The following is a 26,188-nucleotide window of genomic DNA, read 5'->3' on the forward strand; positions in this document are numbered from 1 at the left end:
GTGACAGCACAGACAAGGCCAGATAGACAGACAGAGAGAAAGACAGACATAAAGATACACAGACAGTTAAAGTCAGACAGACAGACAGACAGAGACAGACGCGGTCAGACAGACAGACAGAAGGGGCCAGTCTGTGGGGAATACACTAAGACAGGAACAGTACTCCATCCAGTGAAAGTGATATGGCTGTGATACCTTTGTTACGGAGGACAGCATCTGCTACTCTCTGTTTCATCCTCCGCAGAGAGAGAGGAGACAGATATACACACACTACTGCTCTCCCACGGTGATGAGAGCCCACACACACACACACACACACACTCCCTATTATATGCTCTCCCACGTAACACATGCTCACTCACACACTATTTTCACACTAACTTACTGTTCATGATCTCTTACTCTCCTACTCATCTAACTTACTTACTGTCTTCCATGATCAAATGAAATCACTCAATCACCAACTCCTTGATCCACTTTCTTTCTGTATCCATCACACACACCTCAATCCCTTACTCACTCACTCATTCACCCACTCATTCATTTTGCTACATTATATCCACACAATTCACCCTCTAACTGATTAACTTGACTCGCCCAGGGGGAAGTTTTCTCCACCTCACCAAACTAAGTATACAAAGACCAACAGAAAACATTGTTGACTAAGCTAGGTTGAGCGAGGGACTGCTATCTATTCAGAGGAGCTGACGAAAATGTGGTGTCTCCATGGATACACATGGTGAGTTAATGGAAAGCCTGTTAATGTGTAACATTATACACTCAGCTAGCAAGCAGGGACCAGGGTAACCTTCTACACTAATCCAGTCAGCTAGCAGACAGGGACCAGGGTAACCTTCTACACTAATCCAGTCAGCTAGCAGACAGGGACCAGGGTAACATTCTACACTCATCCAGTCAGCTAGCAGACAGGGACCAGGCTAACATTCTACACTCATCCAGTCAGCTAGCAGGCAGGGACCAGGGTAATATTCTACAATAATCCAGTCAGCTAGCAGGCAGGGACCAGGGTAACATTCTACACTCATCCACTCAGCTAGCCGACAGGGACCAGGGTAACATTCTACACTCATCCACTCAGCTAGCCGACAGGGACCAGGGTAATATTCTACACTAATCCAGTCAGCTACCAGACAGGGACCAGGGTAACATTCTACACTAATCCAGTCAGCTAGCAGACAGGGACCAGAGTAATGTCCTTCATACACTCATCCAACCAGGAAGAGTACTAATATCCTACAGAGGATATGACCACATCAGGATAGGGGAGGTTGCTGGACACATGCTGACAAATAGGTTATCTGTTATCTGCTGTAAAGCAATTTAATTCATGAACTTTATGCAACTGTCACGACTTCGGCCGAGGCTGCCTCCACTCCTTGTTCGGGCAGGCTTTGGCGTTCGTCGTCACTGGCTTACTAACCACTGCCGCCCAATCATCATCACAATTGTCTTGTCTTGTCAATCACACACACCTGGTTCCTATCCCCCAATTAGTCCGTATATAAGTGTTCCCTCTGCCCCCTTGTCCTTGTGGGTGATTGTTATTTGTGAGAGTAGTGTAGCTCGGTGGAGCTACTCGTAACATATTGTTGCCAGGGTAGATTTTCCCCTGTGCCTATGTATATTTGGATATCCGTTACAGTGTATTTGCCAGGGATGATAGTTTCCCCTGTGCCTGTTTCGTTGATCGCTATTTGAGAGCATTTGTGTGTGTCTACGAAGGAATAAACTCTGTATTCGGTGATTACCCTCCTGCGCCTGACTCCTTTCCATCACACTCATCACAGCAACTGATTGTACTAACTTTTTGCATATGATAAATACGGTTCTAAGGACAGGCGGAGCTACTCAGAGACTCCTACTCTGAGACCCCTACTCTGAGACCCCTACTCTGAGACTCCTACTCTGAGATGCTTTATGAATACGGCCCCAGATGTTTAGTTTTTTAGCCTCTCTGATAGAAGGTGATTATAAAGTCTCAGTGTCACATTAAGCGGTGGATTTTATGCTCCTGTGTGCTCTGAGATGTGAAGTCTCTGTCTCTCAGCTCCTTCATTAGAGTTCCTCCAGACAGCCTTAGCCAGGTTCTCTGTGTGTGTCCGTCCTGAAGAACAGAGGCATGCTGCTATCTGATACTACATTAGCTTCCCACATTAGCTAACTGACCTGCCTGCCTGGGAGAGAAATGCATTACTTTGGGCCACATGTCACCTTGGTCCGCGCCACGCATGACTGCCTGTTAAAATTATACCTTGATAGCCTCACACAATGGAACATAAAGGACGGTGTGCTAGCTCCTCCTCTCTCTCGCTCTCTCTGTTTTCCACAGGAGGATGTCTTTTGTTTTATTATAAGGCTGTTGTTAAGTCAGTGGTGCTGCTGAATAATTTCTCCCTCAGGGGGAATTTAAACAGTGGTATGCTGGATTACAGGAGCTCTCACCTGTTACAGTGGGAATGGTGTATCCCTGCGCCCTCGTTTCCCAGGGAGCCTCTAATAACGTCGCACAATGAAGGGAGTGTCTCAGCTGACAGTTAAACACAAAAGGTGCTGCTGTATAACCCCGTCTCCCTCCTTGCCTTTTTTTTAATCAACCCCTCTCTCTCCTTTCCTAGAGATGGATTCTGAATGCTGGAAACCAAATGGAGGCATTGCCTTGGCCAGTGCTGTGGTCTTTGCTGGGCCATCGCAGTGACAAGCCATGTGATGTGGTCTGACACATGAGGTGCCGTGGTCCATCTGAGGGTGTCAGCCACCAGATTAAACCAGCCGTCAGTCGTCTAGTAATGTCACCAGCCCGGTCACAGACAGACCAGCATGTGTAGAGGCCAGCGCTAACAATGGCAGCACCTGTACAATGGCAGGATGTCCGTGTCTTTCTCATACCCTTGCCTTGTGCGAGCGGAGCGATGCTGTGTAGAGCTACAATCCTACAATCACCTCCATGGCATTTTTAAAGCCCCCTTTCTTTCACAGATTAGTGGGTCCTGTGTTGGGCAGGTCAATCAGACCAACCAGGCCCCTCATAGCCCACACCAGGCCGTCTGCCCTCTCTGGACAGATAATGTGGCCTTGGTGCTCTTGTCAAAGTGGATGGTCACACTCCTGCATCAAGTTTAACTTTATTGTTGTTGTAGCTAAAGGCCCTCGGGAGGGGGGAGAGTGGAGAGAGAGAGAAAGAGAGAGAGAGAGAGAGAGAGAGAGAGAGAGAGAGAGAGAGAGAGAGAGAGAGAGAGAGAGAGAGAGAGAGAGAGAGAGGAGAAAAAGAGAGAGAGAGAGAGAGAGGGGAGAAAAAGAGAGAGAGAGAGAGAGAGAGAGAGAGAGAGAGAGAGAGAGAGAGAGAGAGAGAGAGAGAGAGAGAGAGAGAGAGAGAGAGAGAGAGAGAGAGAGAGAGAGAGAGAGAGAGAGAGAGAGAGAGAGAGAGAGAGAGAGAGAGAGAGAGAGAGAGAGAGAGAGAGAGAGAGAGAGAGAGAGAGAGAGAGAGAGAGGGGGAAAAGCTCAGAGTTCAACTTAGAGTTGATCCATTGGCCATTGTCCTCTAAACTGAATTAATTTGTCTATTGATAAGTCATAGTGTGAGAGCTACATAAACCCCTTAGCTAAGTTGTTTAACAACAGAATGGAAAATATTTTTTTTACCCTTTATATTTTAACTCTTTGTATAGAGCCTATATGAATATATGCATGATTCATGTAGTTGATGGCTATTATTTAATCGTATATAACATTATATGTATATTGTTGATAAGGACAAGAAGGTCTGTTATGCCCTTAATTTACTTTTGTACTTACTTAGGCCTTGTTGTGCCAGGTGAAGGCTAAGGCCTCTGCATTATGCTCCTAATACCACCTTTTAGCAGGGTCAATATTTTGAGCCGCAGTGGATCTTTGTCAGATCAAACCAGAGCCGTATATTTATTTAGTACATGAATCTGTGTCAAACCATATTCGCCCAGCACCTGAGTGTAATGAGATGCAGGTTTTATAACAACCAATATCTCTTGTTGATTTAATTTAGTAGTGCAAATGCACTGCCACTGTGTTACATAAAAGGCGAAACTGCTTGTAGTTCAGCACTCCTCTTCTAAAATGCTTTTTGAATACGGGCCCAGGCTTAGTTTCATAAGATGATTTTTCTGCATCATATTAACCAAAAAATGCCAGATAATATCAAATTGTTGTTTTTTCCATTTCTAATCAATTAATTATTGTTTTTGTATGTTTTTTCTTCATAAATAAGACTATTCAGTGTCCTGTAGGCCACCTCAAGGCATGTGGTTTTAATTATGTTAATAAATTCATGTTAAAGTACAAAGTACTTGCAGCCCCCTCACACAAAAACCAAAGGTCTACGTCCCAAATGACACCCTATTCCTTACATAGTGCACTACTTTTGACCAGACGCCTTGGTCAAAATCAGTTCACTATATAGAGAATAGGGTGCCATTTCGAACTCAGGCAAGTCTTTGGATCCTCCTAAGGCTGAGGGAGGTACAACTTTAAAAGTCGGCTTTGCCAAAGTTGTACTGCATCCTAAATGGAACACTATTACCTACACAGTGCACTACCTTTGACCAGGTCCATGGGGCTCTGGTCAAAAGTAGTGCACTACATAGGGAATATGATGCCATTCGGGACACATCCTTGGTTTGCCTGAGGAACAGAACAGTACAGGGCTATAACAGAGCGGACAGGCCTGAGAAAGGAGAGATGGTGTAATGCCGGCTAGATTGAGCTAACATAACAACAATCCCTTTTAATCTCAGATGACTAATGCACAACTAATCACATAGTATTAGCTGGCTGCTACTGTAACGAACGTTACAGGGATTACGCTGAATTGTGTTAACACAGCATTATGTACAGACAGACAGTGTCACTAACTGGGGCTGTCTAGATTTCTAGTGCTTGTCTAAGCTGCACCTGGTAGGGCTTTCTCTAAACCAGGTTTTTCACTTACAGAAACAGTCGGACTCCAACATACATTCTATGCACACACTGTACTGTATATTAGGCAACATTTCTGGGGTGGATATTTTAGATCAGGGGTGTCAAACTCATTTTAGCTCAGGGGCCACATGGAGGAAAATCTATTCCCAAGTGGGCCGGACCGGAAAAATCATGGTATATATAACTTAAAAACAACAACTTCAGATTGTTTTCTTTGTTTTAATACGATCAACATACAACATAAAGCTGGAGCCTGAGGACAGTGTGTCCAAAATAGTACAAGCACAACATCACTATTAATCATAAAACACGTCAAGTTTATTTGAAAATTCTAAAGAAAAAGAACACACAAACACACAATGCCTCAGTGATTAACAGAACTGTTTCACAGATCACAGAACTATATCAGGGTGTCATTTCTCAGGCAGAAATGTAGATAAAAATAATGAAATCCTGTTCCCCAAACAAGTGCAAGAACCACAGAGTCAAGAATAGGTTAAATATACAAATAAAATAAAATCAATTAAAAACAATAGCACATCAACATAAAAACATATAAACATAAATCTGAAAGCGTTGCTCAAACTCCCGTAACAGTCCCGTTATTTTATCTTTGAACGGCTTCATGTCTGCCACATGTTGGGTCGCGCACACATTTTTCAGACAGGGGAAGTGAGCTGCATCACCACCGGCAAGTTGCGTCTCCCACAATGACAGCTTCAACTTGAAAGAACGTATGCTGTCATAATACTGCGTGACAACTTTGTTGCGCCCTTGCAGCTGTTTGTTCAAGTTATTCAGGTGCTCTGTAACATCCACCATAAATGCAAGGTCCTGCATCCATTCTGCGGAATGAAATTCTAACACTGGTTTGCCCTTTTCTTCCATGAACTGTTCAATTTCTTCTCGTAAATCAAAGAAACGCCTCAGCACAGCACCTCGGCTTAACCATCTTACCTCAGTGTGGTATGGCAGGCCATAGATGTGGTCTTTCTCTCTGAGAAGGCTGTCAAACTGACGGGGATTCAGGCTTCTGGATCGGATGAAATTAACAGTTTGGATGACCACCTTCATGACGTTATCCATCTTTAATGACTTGCAACACAAAGCCTCCTGGTGCAAAATACAGTAAAAAGTCAAAAAATCACGTCCTCCATTTGCAGATTGCACTTTCTCTCTGAACTTTGTCACAACGCCTGCTTTTTTCCCGATCATTGAGGGCGCACCATCTGTAGCCAGGCTGACAGCGCGGGACCAGTCCACTCCGACCCTGTCCAGCGCGCCGACGAGTGCGGTAAAAATATCAGCTGCTGTCGTTGTATCTGTCATCGGCACCAACTCCACGAACTCCTCGGTGACGGTCAATGTGTCATCAACTCCGCGGATGAAAATGGCCAGTTGTGCAACATCTGTAATGTCCGTGCTTTCATCAATTGCAACCGAAAACGCAATAAATGACTTTACTTTTTGCTTCAACTGGCTGTCCAAATCCACTGAAAGATCGGAAATCCTGTCTGCAACTACGTTTCTTGTCAGGCTGATATTTGCAAAAGCCTGTCGCTTTTCAGGGCACACAATCTCCGCTGCCTTCATCATGCATGTTTTTACAAATTCACCCTCACTAAATGGTTTTGAAGCCACTGCGATTTCATTAGCAATGAGGTAGCTAGCTTTCATTGCAGCGTCACTGATGTCTCGGCTGTGAGTAAACACAGACTGCTGTTTCTTCAGACCCGCCAACAGTTCATTCACCTTCTCTCATCTCCGCTGTCCTTGAAAGTTGTCATATTTGTCGGCATGAAGACTCACATAGTGGCGACGAAGGTTATATTCTTTCAGCACTGCAACATGCTCTGAACACACCAAACATACAGCTTTCCCATTCAATTCCGTGAATAAATAGGATGACAATTTTTCTTGGAACACTCTGCACTCTGCGTCCACTTTTCTCTTTTTTGACAGAGACATATTGGGGCAATGAGGGTGCCAAAGCACATAATGTTAAAAGTAGAAGCCATAATAAATATTGCGGGCAAAACAAAGTAGCTCATTGGCTGCACGTGCTTGACCTACTTGCTCTGCCCCGGTATAAACAGTTTGCTTGCTTAACACAATTGCTATTGCGCCATCCAGTGGACGCAATTGGAACAGCAGTTTATTTTATTGAAAAATTGCAGCGCATTTTTATACTTTACAAAAAATATATATATATATATATATATATATATATTTTTATCATCTCGCGGGCCGGATTAAACCCGTTTGCGGGCCTGATCCGGCCCGCGGGCCGTACGTTTGACACCCCTGTTTTAGATTGTCAAGGATATTATTTCTGATGAGGCAGAATGTAGTAGATATTGGATATGGCCACTCTTTTTGTGTGATGGCCATGTCATTGCCCTAGACTACTCTGGAGCCACAAGGGCCTGAAGAACAGGTTGATGGTGGCCACCCTGTAGTTAGTAATTATCTTTCCTTCTACGGGACTGACAGGGGGAGACAGTGGGTGGAGGGGGGGGAGGGGGCGGGGGGGGCGGGGGGCTGCCAAGATGGTCCAGCCCAGCAGGGCCCTCAGAGACAGGTGTCCCCATCATGGAAGGTCTCTTCCTGGAGACACTCACAGAGCCAATAACCACACAGGGGCGCTGCTTAAAAAAGTCATAAAAAATCACAACAGGAAGATATTGGAGAATGTCTTTGTGTGACAACCTGTAAAAAGATTGTGATATCCTAGTGACTATAGTGATCGATAATGCATAGCTTTATTATCAGTGAACGTTAAGAGACCAACTACATGTCTCAAAATCTTTGTGGGTTGTTGGCATCATAAATGTTTGATTGCACTTTACAACATCACTGCAAACTGCTGTCCACAATAAATGCCCTGATATGTTTGGTGTTCAAATATTTGTCAAAAGCACAGCCCACTTAGGGTAGTAACATTTAGTTTGGGGCCATAGGTTGAGTCCACATAAAAATGCACTACATCAGTTGATGTTCTCCTTCTTTTTACTCAGTCATACCAGATACTATATGAGCCAGTTTACCAGGCCCAGACTCAGTCTTAAAAGCAGAATCGCCACTGAGTCTAGAACTAGGCTTAATCTTTGTCAGAGAAACCAGTCCAATATGTTTAAATTATTTTTTGTGAAGCACATTGACACTTACCACTGAGTATCTCCTTAAAAATGTTTAACCAGATCTCACAGTGGTCCACGCTCATGTTGTTGAAGTGAATGGCATGGTCCTTCAGCTTGGGTCCTTTCTTCTTACACTGAAACAGAGTGATGCCCAAGAGAGTGCCCGCTGTCTGCTGGCCCGCAGAACGACGTCTCTTCACCTTCACTCCAAACACATCCTTCAGCTGCACGTACTCTGTACGCCTCAGAGTCTCTGACTGACCTGGAGATACACAGGAAGCAAAGACATGCTCCAGAAGTGCAGGAACTCTTTACTACAATGCCGCCATAAAGGCTTAGGCCTATACTTGAACAAATAAATAACTTTAGTTCTGAGAGATAATAGCTTTAAAAGTTTTAAAGGCCCAGTGCAGTCAAAAGCGTGCTTTTCCTGTGTTTTATATATACTGTATTTCCACACTATGAGGTTAGAATAATACTGTGAAATTGTGAAAATGATGATAATTCCCTTTTAGTGTAAGAGCTCTTTGAAAAGACTGCCTGAAATTTCAGCCTGTTTTGGTGGGATGGAGTTTTGGCCTTCCATGGTGACATCACCATGTGGTAAATTAGTTAATAGACCAATAAGAAAGAGAGTTCCAAACCTATCAGCCAATAATAGCTCATTTTCAGTTTTCCCCTAGACAATGCTAGCAAAATTCTTGTTTGACAAATTGCCCTTTGCAAAGAAGCTATTTTTGAGCATTTTTGAGCATTTTAATTTAAAACAATCACAGTGCAGAAATGATTTGATCTTGAGATAAAAATGGCTGCATTGGACCTTTAACTCTTAATGGGTAATGTGTTGACAGAGAGTGTGACATCACAGGATTGTTTAGTGTCTCATTCTCCCTGGGTCTCCTGCTGAAGACAATCAACATCATACACAACTCCAATTAAACAGCTCTGGGTTCTTTGTCCAAGATGGCCAACTGTCCTGACTGTGACTCCCTCTCTACTCTAAATGAGTCTGTCTCTCCTCATGTGAAACGCTTTCTTCATTAGGAAGATCCCCAGCCCCGGCCCCAGCCTGTTCCTCAGACGGTGTTTCAGAACATTAACTACCATCTATCCTCTCACATTACTGAGCTGAGCGGGACACCACGGCTGACACCATCTGTTCCTGGTGATCAGGCTCCTTCCAGACCTGGGTTCAAATACGATTTGAAATTTTTCAAATACTTTGAGTGTTTGCTCTAGGCTGCTTGAAGTGCCAGATGGGAAGGGTTTGCAGTTGTGGAACTATTCTATTGGTTCCATTATGCCAGGCAAATTCAACACAATATAAAGTACTTAGCATCAGTATTTAAACTCAGGTCTGCTGTCCTTAGGCTTCTTCTCCTCCTCTAACTCCACAATATCACTCTATTTATCTACAGTATCTTCTCCATCCCGCTCTATTGTTGGCTGCTACAAAAATAACACATTTAATTAGAGGGAATAAAGATAATCTCCCCCGATTGACAGAATGACCTGGCTGTAGACAGGGACCAATGATAAACAGGGCCATATTAACAACAGCGATATATTAGGGTACAGGGGAAAAGGCACTCAGAGAAGGGGGTAGAGAGGGGGGATAGTTTGAGGCTTTAGAAAGGGGGAAGAGTCCCCCTCACCCGTTTCCTTCCTTCTTTCCCTCCAATATTACAGTCATCAAATCAAATAAAAACAATTTTTATTTACCACATGCGCCGAATACAACAGGTGTAGACCTTACAGTGAAATGCTTACTTACAAACCCTTAACCAACAATGCAGTTTTTAAGAAAATAAAAAAAAGTGTTAAGTAAAAAATTGATAAGTAAAAAATAAAAAATTGCAAATAATTAAAGAGCAGAAGTAAAATAAAATAAGAGTAGGGAGTGATGTACAAGGGAAGGGGGGGGGGGGGCAGAATTACAGTAAACTGGTGCTGGCACCCTGTCCTGTCTGGATCAATCTAGGCACATCTGCCTGATTACAACCATAAACAGGATTATAGGGGGACTTATCTGCTTGACGCTAATTGTTTTCGCAGTTTATGCACAAGCCAACTCTTTCAGGTGCTGCAACTTGCCATATAAAAACTCCATACACAGTGGTTGGCTGCCCTTGACTTCTTTCAGGCACAGGTCCATTCATAAAGTTGGCTGAGTTGTTTGGAACTTAGTTTGGTTTTTTTAGGGGTTTGGCAGGGGTTTGAATCTGTGAAACTAATTAGAGTAATGTTTTGGATTTGGAAATGGTTGGTTTGAATGGGATGTTTTGTCACACTGTGCATAGGCAATATAATGATATATAGAGATGTGTCATGGCATTGAATTGCAACTTAATAAAATATTAATATATTTGTATATTCTGTAGAGGATGTAGAGTATTTTTACAATTCTATATTTTTTCAGGTTTTATCTATTTTCTTAACGTCTTTTAAGTGATTGTGCAATTACAGAGAAGAGAAACGACTGGTGCATTTTTATTACTTACTACTATTAACAACTAGTCATAATGTTACAACTAGGGCTGTCAGAGTTAATCAGTTAACCCAAGTTAATATTAGTGCACATTTTTTTTTCCGTGATTAATCACATTGTCTGAAGCATTGAAAATACACTGAAAACATACCACATACATCATCTATACAGCAAAAAAAAAACAATGCAATGTTAAAACAAGTCGACATTAAGGTTAAAGAAAGTGTGCCTTCTCAATTTACCTAATTTTGCTAACCGTTACTTTAGACAAAATCAACGTCAATATTCTTGTAATCTTAAATTACAGCTTAATTTGAGCAAATTCAGAATGTGCGATGAATCGCGATGAATCACAGCAAATCCTGCGCATAACTCAATGTTGTTGTTTTTTTATAGTGTTTGACAGCCCTAGTTACAACCTGTGCTGTTCACTGTAAGGCATGTGTGTGTGGTGATAGAAATGCTTAGATTTACTTTTAAAATTAACACAGCGTGATGGACTGCAGTTGCTAGAAATACTATTGTGTGTAGTTTCATCCACCGAGTCAACACAATTCGCCATGATTGTGGGAAGTGCACATGACAGATTGAAAGGACTAATTTCTGCCGATATTTGCTCTACAATTTATGACAGTCAAAGTTAATTAGCTGAACGGTACAGTGAGTACAGTAACCACAGTGAGGGTTCAGAATGTGTGTGACCCCTCTGTATTACAAGAGGGACAGATAGAAAGTGTGTCTGTCCCAAATGGCACCCTATGCCCTATATAGTGCATTACTTTTGACCAGAGTCCAGAGTCCAAAAGCAGTGTACTATATAGTGCATAGGGTGCCATTTGGGACAGACACAGACAGACAGACAGACAGACAGTGTCATAGTCTAATTGCACAAAGGGAACAAACAGACCCTGTCGTCTGCTCTGTTTGCTTCCTGGGGGCTTGAAAACAGCAATATAAAAATGTAAATATTGGCTTTTGCTGTGGTTGTGTGGTTGTGTGTGTGTGTGTGTGTGTATGTGTGTGTGTGTGTGTGTGTGTGTGTGTGTGTGTGTGTGTGTGTGTGTGTGTGTGTGTGTGTGTGTGTGTGTGTGTGTGTGTGTGTGTGTGTGTGTGTGTGTGTGTGTGTGTGTGTGTGTGTGTGTGCGCGTGTTTGTGTGTCTGTGTCTCGGCAGGCAGGCCTCTGAAGGCACAGGTGGAAAATATGATCCTAGGCGCCTCACTGTGAACCACATGGCCAACACAACATGGGGGCAAAGAGGAGCACTACACTGACCTGGCACAGACGGCTATGCTTGGACAGTTGTCAACACGACAACGTTAGCTAGAGTTATCTGGGACTGAGAGCACTCTACTGTATGCCCCAACAGCAACAAAAATTAACAACAGTTGAAATGAGACAAAGAGCAGTTAAATCTGTAGAGAATAACAACACGTTGTAGTGTGAACTAAGACACACTTGAGATCACACATTAACACATTGAATGAAGAAGAACCCAACAGAGACATTCTTTTTTATAAATGCACCGTACAAATTTTAACAAAAAGGCATATCTGAGAATATTCCTATAATTTTTGCATTATAGCCAATGTTGAAAACGTAGTCATTTCGGGATGCCAGATTAAATGGATGTTTGAAAGGGTATTTTGAATTGTATTTATTTTAACCATACATTAATTATAGTACATGATATGATGCTGCTATGCCCACTATGTCTGCTAGGAGCAGAAGATGTGCTGGGAGGAAGCTTGTCTCCATCTGGCAGCAATAAAGTTTTCTAGAAGATGGCAGTTATACTTAATCTCTGAGCTCTTTCTTGTGCCCCAAATGAAAGGCTGTACCTATCATGTCGTTTCAAATCAGAATCATGTTTCGACAGAGAGAGAAACAATCCAGGCTGGTGAGCAGAGTATAGATACAGTACATGTATATAAGATACACTATATCTCAGAACTGTTCTAATGGACCAGAGTGCCTGTCATTGTTTTTTTTTTTTTGATTTGAGTTACTGAGGGGGGGGGGGGCACCTAGTAGGGAGCCTTGTGGGGCACCACATTATATTATTTTTGGCTCCATCAATGTCACAGACTTTTATATTATAAAAAAATATATATATTTTGTGTTCATATTTAAGGCATGGTGACCGACAACTTTTCATCAAAATAATATTTATATCCTGAATTATAACACTAATTTAATGGCTGCTTTTTGTTAGGTATTCCCAATATGTGCTCTAGATGAGAATTTAAATCCATTAGAGCAGAGAGAGCCCCCATGTGTTTATCTATCTATCTGATAAGATCTCTGGAGACAGTGGATATACGTATAATATAGATCTATAGTCAGGCTCTAGAGAGGAGAGACTCCATGTTATATGACCCTGTGTGTCAACAGACGTGTTGTATTGATCTGGTCCCTATACAGCCATGACCCACAACATATGGCTGAACTTATGGATGAATTTAGCCTCTGCTGTATGGCCTGGAGCAGATATACACATCACCAGTCAGCTTGTTGAAGACCTTGGTCTGGGAACATGGCTTCAGAAAGTATTCATACCCCTTGACTTATTCCACATTTTGTTGTGTTACAGCCTGAATTCCAAATGGATTAAATAGATTTATTTTTGCACATTTATTGAAAATGAAATACAGACATCTCTCATTTAAATGTATTCACACCCCTGAGTCAACACATGTTAGAATCACCTTTGGCAGAGATTACAGCTGTGAATATTTCTGGGTAAGTCTCTAAGAGCTTTGCAAACCTGGATTTTACAATATTTGCACATTTTATTTTTTGTCAAGTTGGTTGTTGATCATTGAAGACAGCCATTTTCAAGTCTTGCCGTAGATTTTCATGCCGATGTAAGTCAAAACTGTAACTAGGCAACTCAGGAACATTCAATGTCATCTTGGTAAGCAATTGCAGTGTATATTTGGCCTTGTGTTTTAGGTTATTGTCCTTCTGAAAGGTGAATTTGTCTCCCAGTGTCTGCTGAAAAGCAGATTGAATGAGTTCTTCCTCTTGAATTTTGCCAGTGCTTAGCTCTTTTACGTTTCTTTTTATCCAAAAAAACTCCCTAGTCCTTGCTGATGACAAGCATACTCATAACATGATGCAGCCACCACCATGCTTGAAAATACGAAGAGTGGTACTCAGCGATTTGTGGTGTTGGATTTGCCCCAAACATAACGTTTTGTATTCAGGACATAAAGTTAATTCCTTTGCCACATTTTTGGGCAGTTTTACTTTAGTGCCTTATTGCAAACAGGATGCATGTTTTGGAATAGTTTTATTCTGTACAGGCTTCCTTCTTTTCACTCTGTCAATTAGGTTAGTATTGTGGAGTAATTACAATGTTGTTGATCCATCCTCAGTTTTCTCCTATCACAGCCATTAAACTCTGTAACTGTTTTAAAGTCACCATTGGCCTCATGATGAAATCCCTGATCGGTTTCCTTCTTCTCCGGCAACTGAGTTAGGAAGGACGCCTGTATCTTTGTAGTGACTGGGTGTATTGATACACCATCTGAAGTGTAATTAATAACTTCACCATGCTCAAAGGGATATTCAATGTCTGCTTTCTTTATTTTTACCCATCTACCAATAAGTGTTCTTCTTTGCGAGGCATTGGAAAACCTGCTGGTCTTTGTGGTTGAATCTGTGTTTGAAATTCACTGCTCGATTGTGGGACCATACAGATAATCGTATATGTGGGGTACAGATTAAAAAATCATGTTAAACTCTATTATTACAAACAGTGAGTCCATGCAACTTATTATGTGACTTGTTAAGCAACTTTTTACTCCTGAACTTATTTAGGCTTGCCATAACAAAGGGGTTGAATACTTACTGACTCAAGACATTACAGCTTTTCATTTTTTATTAATTTAAAAATAATAATAATAATAATAATAATTCCACTTTGGCATTATGGGGTATTGTGTGTAGGCCAGTGACACAACATCTCAATGTAATCAATTTTAAATTAAGGCTGTAACACAACAAAATGTGGAAAAAGTCAAGGGGTTTGAATACTTCCTGAAGGCACTGTATGCACACTGTAGCCTACACACGCTCATATTTCAACCTGTATGTAGCCTACAAATGCTCATGTTGTGTTAGCCGTCAAGCTTCATCCCTGTTTTTTTTATTCATGCTGACAATTAGCTGATATCAATGTTTTGAGTAAACTGGTCATAAGAGTGAACTACCATAAGAGTGAACTACCATAAAAGTGATACCCAGAGCCTTTTTGCCAAAAGTTCACTAACTAGCTGTCTGTTCTGGACACAAATTTGACTTTTTAGTCCCCTTGGACACTATCAAATAGACCCAAGAACCTCTGTGGTGCAATTAACTCCAGAAAACTGAGGACAGACAGACCAGTAGCAGTGACAGAGGTCCTAATGAGCCAATATCTGCCTCACAGTCTCAGAGTCTTGGGAAAACCTAGGATATTTTTAAACATCAAATTAACACTTCAACACCCTACATCTAACAACCCACAAGTGAACTGGCCAGAGAAATCGTATCCCTCTCACAGGGACTGAACCTCATGGAAGGCTATCTAGGACAGAGTGAAATAAAAGGGAGCATAACAATATATACAATGAAATTGTATTTTGCAAACATTCACTGTGTGTCAATCTAAATCTTGTTGTTTTCTTAGACATCCATCCAATAAGAGGCATTTGACAAATAAACGTGTTTAACATGCTATTTAGTTCAAATGCTGTAGCCAGGGGCAAGATTTAATAAACCTCTATTGTTCTCCTTGCCTAGGTCAAGATACCTAGTACTGCCAAAGATGTGGGTTCAATCCCAGCAGGGATCACATACATGTACTAAAGACAGTAACCTCAGGCCAAGGTCCAATCACAGTAAACAAGGCCAATGAAAGCAAAGCCAGGGGTCTCAAGGTCAAGCTATTGTAGGAGCCTATGGGCAAACACAACGCTTCAGTAGGTTTACATTACATTTTTATTCACTATCAATATTATCTATGGTGGGTTGATGCACTTAGTGATTGAGATTGTGATATTAAAAGTATTGCCTCTCAATGATATGAGAGCATCAGATAAATACAGTGGGGGAAAAAAGTATTTAGTCAGCCACCAATTGTGCAAGTTCTCCCACTTAAAAAGATGAGAGAGGCCTGTAATTTTCATCATAGGTACACGTCAACTATGACAGACAAAATGAGAAAAAAATATCCAGAAAATCACATTGTAAGATTTTTAATGAATTTATTTGCAAATTATGGTGGAAAATAAGTATTTAGTCAATAACAAAAGTTTCTCAATACTTTGTTATATACCCTTTGTTGGCAATGACACAGGTCAAACGTTTTCTGTAAGTCTTCACAAGGTTTTCACACACTGTTGCTGGTATTTTGGCCCATTCCTCCATGCAGATCTCCTCTAGAGCAGTGATGTTTTGGGGCTGTCGCTGGGCAACACGGACTTTCAACTCCCCTCCAAAGATTTTCTATGGGGTTGAGATCTGGAGACTGGCTAGGCCACTCCAGGACCTTGAAATGCTTCTTACGAAGCCACTCCTTCGTTGCCCGGGCAGTGTGTTTGGGATCATTGTCATGCTGAAAGACCCAGCCATGTTTAATCTTCAATGCCCTTGCTGATGGAAGGAGGTTTTCACTCAAAATCTCACGATACATGGCCCCATTCATTCTTTCCTTTACACGGATCAGTCGTCCTGATCCCTTTGCAGAAAAATAGCCCCAAAGCATGATGTTTCCACCCCCATGCTTCACAGTAGGTATGGTGTTCTTTGGATGCAACTCAGCATTCTTTGTCCTCCAAACAAGACGAGTTGAGTTTTTACCAAAAAGTTCTATTTTGGTTTCATCTGACCATATGACATTCTCCCAATCCTCTTCTGGATCATCCAAATGCACTCTAGCAAACTTCAGACGGGCCTGGACATGTACTGGCTTAAGCAGGGGGACACGTCTGGCACTGCAAGATTTGAGTCCCTGGCGGCGTAGTGTGTTACTGATGGTAGGCTTTGTTACTTTGGTCCCAGCTCTCTGCAGGTCATTCACTAGGTCCCCCTGTGTGGTTCTGGGATTTTTGCTCACCGTTCTTGTGATCATTTTGACCCCACGGGGTGAGATCTTGCGTGCAGCCCCAGATCGAGGGAGATTATCAGTGGTCTTGTATTTTCTTCCATTTCCTAATAATTGCTCCCACAGTTGATTTATTCAAACCAAGCTGCTTACCTATTGCAGATTCAGTCTTCCCAGCCTGGTGCAGGTCTACAATTATGTTTCTGGTGTCCTTTGACAGCTCTTTGGTCTTGGCCATAGTGGAGTTTGGAGTGTGACTGTTTGAGGTTGTGGACAGGTGTCTTTTATACTGATAACAAGTTCAAACAGGTGCCATTAATACAGGTAACAAGTGGAGGACAGAGGAGCCTCTTAAAGAAGAAGTTACAGGTCTGTGAGAGCCAGAAATCTTGCTTGTTTGTAGGTGACCAAATACTTATTTTCCACCATAATTTGCAAATAAATTCATTAAAAATCCTACAATGTAATTTTCTGGATTTTTTTTTTTCAATTTGTCTGTCATAGTTGACATGTACCTATGATGAAAATTACAGGCCTCTCTCATCTTTTTAAGTGGGAGAACTTGCACAATTGGTGGCTGACTAAATACTTTTTTCCCCCACTGTAAGTACATGAATTTAGTATATTATAGCTACTTGAATAGGTTGAGTACCTAAAGAATACCTGTTTTATCTTATTATTCATTTCTGTCTATCAAAACAGCATAACATTGCATTTATTTGAACATTGGCATAACTTCAGCATGTCATATATATAGGCTACTGTGAGTCATATTTCAAACGATGATTGAAATTGAGACCACTGTACAGATCTGATCTGCTATCCCTGGGCAGAACAGAATCTCAAACCCTGTCAAATAGAGAACCTCCAGCGAATCAGACGTGTGCCTGTGGTTTTTTGGCAGTTTTGTCTGAGCATTTGGTAGTGGCCATAGGGGGTTATTAGACTGATGCTTTCTGGGTAATGAGAGTGCTGGCTTAATAACATTAGCTTGGATCACACATAACCAAAAAGTATTGCCTCTAAAGCTTAAGCAAAACGAAACCCAATCTGTCTTTCACTAAGCAATTGATGCTTTTGAGGGATCTATACTGTACAAAACAACAACAACAACAACACAAACAAAACATATGAAAGGGATGGATCCCCCCCCTCCTATACCACCCCATGATGATCACATGTTGTCCCATGTATCCATCCTTCAGTGTGGAGATGCAGATGGTGATATGTGAGTATCATTTACTTTGACATGTTCTAGGTCTGCTCCCCAAATGGCACCCTATTCCTTACAGTATATACAGCACTGGTCAAAAGTAGTGCACTATGAAGGGAATAGGGTGGCATTTGGGACGTAGCCTAAGTGTCCACATGAGCACCAGATGCCCTGCTTTAGGTGGTCACAATAGTCGGCCAGCCGGCTGGTCAGAGACGGAGTCTATTACCGACACATCTGTTACACATGACTTTCTGGCAACAGGCACTTTCTCTATTTTTTCTAGCTGGTTTAGTGATTTTATCTTCCATATACTTTGGCTGAGCGGTCGACAATAAATAAAGAATGCGTATTAGGCTATTGGCTGGCTAAGCTCTTCAAAAGGCAGCGTATAATATAATATATTTACAGCAATATAACACAAGATAAAGTAAGATCTGTCTGCTTCTTCCAGACTAATATTTGGTAGCCAAGACCTACATCATTTCACCAAAAAATACAAGAAGACAAGAAATAGTAGTATTACCCTACAGCAGGGGCTGGCCATTGAGTGTCACTCCCATTTATGTCACCATTGACAAGGGGGAATGAAATTGATTTAGACTGCTGTGTAACATAGTTTGATGACCAAATAAAGAAAATATCAAACAATAACGTTTTGAATATTAATAGGTTTAACAGGCAAACTGTTATAATAGGTTTAGTAACAGTCAATAGGCCTATAGGCCTACATCACATATTGTGTTAACAATAGGCTATGTGTAGGCTATAGTATAGGCCTAAGCATAATTTACTAAATATACTTTGTTTTATAACAAAAATACATTTTATAACGTTTTTTTTTTTTGTCAATATTGAATGTCTGTAGCATAGAGCCAAGTATGTTTACTTCATGGCTTGCAGTTGATAGGCTGTCATTGACGTTGCACATTTTCTTGGCTCAGCTACTGTATCAAGGAGTCAATCTTATCTTGAATCTAACCTACAGATAAATGAAACACGTACAACCCTCTTTTTCTCAAGAACCTTTATGTCACTTCATACAAGTAATGTAGGAAATGTCTGAAATTCCCGAATGCATGGATGGTGTAGGCTATGTTGGTCTGCATGCGGCACTGGCAGAAGAAACAGACCCGGTCAGCAGTTGTCATGGATAATGTGAAACAGTGAGCTCACCTGTAGGGGTCTCTGGCTGAATAAGACTCCATGTCACCCTCGTCGATGACAGAAGGACGTCGTGACTCTTCTTCCCTATTTGAAATATCCCTCTCACTATCGGTTCGTCTGTGTCATAATCGGTGTACGGTTTCTCTGACTGTTCTTGTTCTTGCTCACACGACTCCACGGCGCAAAGCTGTGCAGCTGAGACCGAGCGTTTATCGGGTTGTTGTTGTTGTTGTGGTTGTTGCGTTGTCTTGTTCTTCTTCCCACGGTTGCCTGTACTCACGGGAGACACCGGTGGCGTCTCGCTCAATTCCTCCTGGCTCTCTGACAATGCGTCCCGTTCATTTATCGATTTTCGAGGGGACTCAAACATTATTTAAAAACGGTAAAGTCTTATTTCCGCAATTGTGCCTGCTTTGTAGGCTATTACTGGGTTGCTTGCATGGGCGCGTGCCCACGACGGTAAGGCTTTGAACACACCGACTGTGTCTTTGCGCAAAATAGTATGCAGCATCATCTAGATATGTGTGCAACAAAAGTTCAACATTCACCTTCTGCAACCATTTCTGCCAACCCGTTTACCCATACAGTTTGACGCATACGTTCGATAAATCCAACACAGAACACACAGCAACTGCCTCCGCAACGCAATGCTGAAAGGCAAACGCAGCATTCCATTGGAAATGAATGTACTTCTGGTGTACCAAAACGCAAATATCGGTCCACCAGTTGAAACTTCCCCCTCGGCCTGGTTATGACTAATTGGGATACAGTTTATGTCAGAATTGACCAGAATGAACTTTTCGTAGCAGGTTAGGAGAACTTATGCGGCAGCTTGGGATAATTAACGTAGCAGGTTATGAGAATTAGGTTAAGGTTAGGAAAATGGTTAGGGTTAGCTAAAATGCAAGAATAAAAACTTTTGACGTAAATGTAACATCAACTGTATTCAATCTAGCCATGACCCCTCTGCCTGCTTCAAGTCACCAGGCGGAACGCACCCTGTGGAGTGTAGTTCCTCCCTGGCACGCGCCCACTGTCTAGAGTTCCTTTCTTGAAGTTCCCGACTTGCATCTAATTTTTATGGATATTATATTATATGGGCCCAAGATGACTTTGCTACTTTGACAAATAGTGAATCATGACTATGTTTAATTAGGATATAACCACATTACTTAATACAATGTAGATGCTAGAAAACTGTGGACGTGTTACATTTTTGTTTGACAAGGATGAATGGTAAAGTCTATTTCAATAAGGCCACTAAGCAACAATTGATTACGTTTATTTGAGATATTCCAATGTTATGCAAGTATAAGTCGCTCTGGATAAGAGCGTCTGCTAAAATGACTCAAATGTAAATGTAAACTGAACATGAAGTAAAGTTCAAAATAAAATCTCGGTCAAGAGTTTATGGGATATAACGTATGGTGTGTTTATATTTTACGCAGCCTACATGCCAGTTATTAGACCATAACTTGTATCATGCTATGGTTAATGTCTAAATTCGTTTACAGGCCTATGCACCGAATCCAAAGAGCTGGTGCGTAAAGTTTGAGTTACGCACAGGAATGGTATATATTTTTCAGTATCCTGTCTGTCCTGTCCATTATGCCATTGACTTTACCTCAATTTCGAGGGTTTACGAACTAATCAAAGTAATTATAGAACAGTGACCATTATAGGTATTTAATTCAATAAAATATCCTGGTATATCCTACCGAATAATACGGGTATAGGCCTATTGACATAGACAAGGCTGATGCACCAATATCCTTAGCAGCACCATGGACAGTTCCTGATTTAACAAAGGAATCCTGCGCACCCATTCAGAAAGTTACAGATGACACAGGGATGCTAGTTTCCCGATTTGACACAGTTTGCAGCAAACCCACCAGGATAGCGCTCAAATAAAAAAATAACTGTGTGCATTTATTAAATAATAAATTAGTATTTTGGGGACTCGTTGGCAGACACCAGATACAGATTTTAGGAGTACATATTTTGATTTCATTTTTTCGTTTTATTATTTCGGTTTATAGCATTACATTTACATTTTAGTCATTTAGCAGACGCTCTTATCCAGAGCATACATTATTTTTTATTTTTTTCATACTGCCCCCCCGTGGGAATCGAACCCACAACCCTGGCGCTGGGCCAATTGTGCGCCACCCCATGGGTCTCCCAGTCGCGGCCGGCTACGACAGAGCCTGGATACGAACCAGGATCTCTAGTGACACAGCTAGCACTGCGATGCAGTGCCTTAGACCACTGCGCCACTCGGGAGACCGGGAGTGTTTACTTTAATCTAAGATGTAGGCTAATAATCAAATGATTAAACGGGTCAGTGAAGATTCTAATATTAAGGAGGAAGGACGGATATCCAAGGAAACATTACTAATTGTTATTCAACTTTAACAGGGAATAAAGAAGCACCATTCAGAATATGTCTATCATGAAGTTGGCTCGCTGGTGTTTCCCTTATGATAGAAGTATTGGGTTATAGATGCAGCCAGTGAGTGTTCATGCATAAACAAGATCATTTTCATAAATTAAAAACCTCCCCTGCAGAAGAAACATCTGTGTCTTGCTTGGATTGCATACAAAATGGTGTTCCTACTAAATAGCACCCTATTCCCGTGTATGCTTGTGCAGGGCTCATGGTGCTCCGGTCAAAAGTAGTAGGGATAGGGTGCCATTTGGGAAGGTAGTAGGGATAGGGTGCCATTTGGGAAGAAACCATGGTGTCATGTGAATGCCCCTTGACTGACTGCAGCTATTCGTGGCATGGCAGAAACACGCTCGTTTTGTCCTTTTGATAAACAACGTTAGGTAAATGCTGGCTAGGGGGAAGTGCTCATTTTCACTCATATAGACTAGGCCTAAATGTTAATCACAAATGGATGTCTTAATATTTCTCATATCAATATGCTTTTAATTTCATGCATCTACAATTCATAATATAGCCTAGGACAATATAGGAGATAATTATTTAGTAGCCTATCCTTATGGGCAGAGAAATAGTCACTCTCCATGAGAAAAATTGGACGGAAACACATATTTTAGAGAATGTCTCGATAATTTGGACATCCAAGAAGTGTCGAATGTGGGTCTCAACGAAGTCAAGGTTATTTTGCGACCAGGCTGAGGGACGGATAGGAAAGCCACTGAAACTAATTTTGCCTTAACTCTGGGTTTTGACAGTTTTAGTCATAGGCTATACGTTTTCATTTAGGTTTTTATGCAATTTCATTATTATGAAGAACCATATAGTCGATGATTGAGCCACACCTGTCAACGCAATGTTGGCCTAATCAGTCTTGCTCAAAAGTTGCTATTTCTGTTTAGCTCCGTCATTGTCAATACAGATGTAGTATCTGAATTTGAGCCAGTTTGCTACAGCAGGAAAATAATCCTGCTGCAATAGGAAATGTGAATTATTATGTGGATTATAATTCATGGACATTTTTGTAGGGGTTGTAGAAAATTTCGTTAGGGCAAATAAAGTCTGAAATTTCAAAGTGGAAATTACAAACTTTAGAAGCCTTTTTAAACCTCAAATAGACTACAGGCTTGCATTTTCTGTGTAGGAAATTCTCAGCAACAAAAACGTGATCAACCTAAGATTCTACATCTGTAGATCCAGATAATAATTATAGAAATTGTAGGCTACTCATTCACTTTATTTTACAATAATAATTGAGTGCCCCTCATGAGATAAACATTTATCTCCACTGACTTATGTACACTTGAGTCACATTGGAAGAGAGTTTAAAACTAAAAACAAAATGTAAATATCGAACATATGAGTATAGCTCCATGGCATTCAGTCCCTATGCGTCCTGAAAACATCCTACATTATAAAATGTTTACAAACATTGAAGATGAGCATCATGCTGCAAATAGCTATTCTGCACTGATTTGGACATGCATGCAATGGCGCAATAAGAAGGTGCCTGGTATGTTCCAAAATGTGTTGCACTGATAATGAATTTGAAGATGGGCCACGGTTGAGATTTGAAATGAAATAATAAGTAGGCCTACTTCGTTTTATGCAATGAGCATTTCCAGGTGAAGCGTTTTATACACACTTACGTGTTTAGGATACTTTGCAAGTAGTAGACCATATGCATTATCCACCTTTTAAGTAGGCTATCAATGTTTCGGGGGAAAATAAAATTATCAATATTGTGCAACGTTGCATGATTTGCAGTAGGCTAAATAATTGCTAAGGCAACCGATTTGTATAACCACTTGCCTCTGTATCAATTTTTTTTTTTTATAAAACGGTTGTATCATATAAACATGACATAACAATATTTTATAAAACATTAACAACATGGAGTTGGGTGAAATGAAATAGGACTCGACTTTATAAAAAAGCAATTCATAATTCTGTACAAAATCACAACAAAATAATTCAGTATGGGAGATGTACAATACTGGTTGAAAAATATAGAAATCTTTATTTGATTTTTTTATTGGCCAAAGTATTCGTTTAAAATTGCATAGTTTTCCAAATTATTGCTTGTGATTTTGTAGCATGGATAATCAACACATTCTAAGTATGGTCACCACTATTTCCCCAATGTGACCTATAGAAGCGCTATAGAATACAATACGTAAAGTGAAAGAGAATATGCATATGTATCGGCAATTCTCCTAAAGGCAGTAACAACAATAAATACATAGCCTACATGATAGGATCAAGAGGATAATAATTGCTCTTTTGCATCAGTGGCACTTGGATATCATATCATGACGCACTCTTATCAGTCTTTGATAAAGGTTTAATGTATTCACGGATCATGAAATATAGCGTTAAGCTGAGCATTCATGACTCTCTCGTGATGAGTGTGTCCTTCGTAAGACATAATGTTTTCCATCGGTATCTCACACCGCTGCGCAGAGCTCGCGTAAAGGGGCGCGTGTCCCTGCGGACCCGCCAGTCCCGCGGCAGCCTGGTAGTGCATTGTAAATGCATAGTTCTTTTCGAACTCAGACGAAGGCTCGTGTTTGAAGGAAAAGTTCCCGTTGACACTCAGTGGTGGGCTTAAAGGTCCGTCGAATGATGGACTAGTGCAGTCTGTAAGCGGCAGCGCGGTCTCAAAGAACGGCTCCAGCGCGCTTCCGTATGAATGGGGCTTGACGTGGAAGATGTGGGAGCTGTCCATTGTACCATATGGAGGGCTGGGAAGACCCGGGGTCTGGTAGGAGTAGGGATGCGCGGCGAAGGAAGCACTTGCTGGTTGCATATGAGATGGTATCTCCTGTGTCTGCTCGGGGAGGAAAGTTCTGGGGTTGAGCTGGAGACAGCCTGCCACTAGATTAGTAGTGGGCTGAGACAAGCCCTTACACAGGGCCTGGACAAATGACATGATGTCTGGGCTCTTACCCGACCGCAAGATCTCTGACAGGGCCCAGATGTAGTTTTTAGCCAGACGCAGAGTTTCAATTTTTGAGAGCTTTTGGGTTTTGGAGTAACATGGCACAACTTTACGCAAACTCTCGAGCGCGTCGTTGAGTCCGTGCATACGATTCCTTTCGCGCGCGTTCGCCTTGTGGCGCCTCATCTTAAACCTCTGCATCCTGGCTTTTGTCATTTTCTTCTTTTTTGGTCCACGACGTTTAGGTTTTTGATCGTCGCCTTCTTCTTCCTCATCTTCCTCTTCATCATCATCCTCATCCAGTCTGTTTAACCCATCATCGTCGTCATCCTCGAGGTCCCCGTGCATGGATTCGAGCGCGCCGTTTTTCTTCTCCATATCCTGTTCGTCCTGGGAGCCCTGACACTCGTCAGTCCAGGTCGCAGAATCCTGGGGGTCTGATGACATCATGGTTTCTTCCGTGTAGGACTTAGTCATATCGGAAATCTGTCAATAAAAAAGACAGCCGTGAGCAGACTCACTTAGGACATCATTTGGTACTTGACTAATAGCCTATTCAGCATGAGTTTTTTGGGGGAAAATGTGCATTATGCTATACTAATTTTTTCACTCTAAGTCAAACAAAAATAATTTTGTATCAGAAGAACCAATATTACGTTTGGAATAGGAATTTGAGAGCAAAATGTAGAACAGTACTTTGTGGTCAGGATAAACCCAAAAAACATTATAGTAGCAAAATACATAAAGTATTCAATTATCACCTAATAGCTTGACATAACGAGTCCACAATTTGATCAAAATAATTGTCGCAATTACTTATTTTTAAATCTCCAGTCAGTTGAAACATCTATGAAATTTCATTGCTGAGTTCAATCAGAATATCTGAATCCCTGTTTCCTTTTTGTAACAGGTGACATATGGTCACATCATCTCTCATCTGAGCAGGTGTGTATCAATAAATAATTCAAGCCTATTCAGAAAATCTTTAACTGCTAAATAACTATACTTTATGGCAATGTAACAGATAAATCATAGCACACAGCACTCCATGCAATTACTTTCACCCAAAGCATTTGCATAAATAAGTTATTGCATTATAAGATTGAGAAATAAATACCTATGTTTTGCAGAATGATCTTGTTATGACTCTGGCATGCCCCTCCTGAAGTGTGAGGTCCTGTGGATGGATTGTAATGTGGCTGCGCGGACAGATGCTCGGGTTATATAGCGCTGCTGCTGATGCTGCGAGGGACTGACTGGGAGAGAGATGAACCTGTGTGTTTCTATGGCTGTATCGCTAATACCATCCCCATCGCGTAACCCAATGACTGGCAGGAACAGGCTCCACCCACCCAGGCCTTACTCCCGGCACGCGCCATATGGTCCATCTACGTCAGGCAAAAACGGCCTCAAGCGTCACGTGACATGGGACCATTTGTATTCGCCAGCGCTCTGTATTCCGCTCCTTTGTGGCCAAAAGAAAGTGGCCATCTGTCACCAGTTAGGGACTCCATAGACCTGTGTGGACCCGCAGGATGGATTAACCCTTTCGTGCATAGGACATATTCAATCACTACCAATACTCAAGCCCAACCCATTCCCCACGTGTGTCCTCTTTACATGGTTTGATTTTATTACTCATAAATCTCATAATTATGGAATAATGTAATTTTGCACATTAGGCTACTTTGGGGACATTGAACATACCTAACATAGCCCAATAAACACGCCAAGTC

At 41.5% G+C, this 26,188-nt stretch overlaps 2 protein-coding genes across 3 annotated transcripts in view; both read right to left on the reverse strand.

The window, feature by feature from the left end:
- Positions 1–19,802, reverse strand: part of LOC121536975 (ceramide kinase-like protein) — a 60,184-nt gene extending 40,382 nt beyond the window's left edge. The window contains exons 1-2 of one of the 2 annotated variants that reach the window (XM_041844670.2): positions 19,078–19,802; positions 8,140–8,373 (exon numbers count right to left, since the gene is read on the reverse strand). In XM_041844670.2, the coding sequence (XP_041700604.1) occupies positions 8,140–8,373; positions 19,078–19,438 (595 nt within the window). In that variant the 5' untranslated portion in view covers positions 19,439–19,802. The remainder of the gene's footprint in view (positions 1–8,139; positions 8,374–19,077) is intronic. The other variant, XM_041844672.2, reaches the window with a different exon arrangement.
- Positions 19,803–22,730: 2,928 nt separating this feature from the next.
- Positions 22,731–25,749, reverse strand: LOC121536973 (neurogenic differentiation factor 1). Its single transcript, XM_041844668.2, has 2 exons — positions 25,570–25,749; positions 22,731–24,938 (listed from the first exon to the last, which is right to left on the reverse strand). Exon 2 carries the CDS (start codon positions 24,927–24,929, stop codon positions 23,865–23,867), a length of 1,065 nt encoding a protein of 354 aa, XP_041700602.1. The 5' UTR covers positions 24,930–24,938; positions 25,570–25,749; the 3' UTR covers positions 22,731–23,864.
- Between the last annotated feature and the right edge of the window lie 439 nt (positions 25,750–26,188).

The sequence above is a fragment of the Coregonus clupeaformis genome, chromosome 23, assembly GCF_020615455.1.
Source record: "Coregonus clupeaformis isolate EN_2021a chromosome 23, ASM2061545v1, whole genome shotgun sequence".
Classification (NCBI taxonomy): domain Eukaryota; kingdom Metazoa; phylum Chordata; class Actinopteri; order Salmoniformes; family Salmonidae; genus Coregonus; species Coregonus clupeaformis.

Bases quoted from the DNA above. Each gene is read 5' to 3' on its own strand.
- LOC121536973 (XM_041844668.2), bottom strand. From the start codon at position 24,929: ATGACTAAGTCCTACACGGAAGAAACCATGATGTCATCAGACCCCCAG.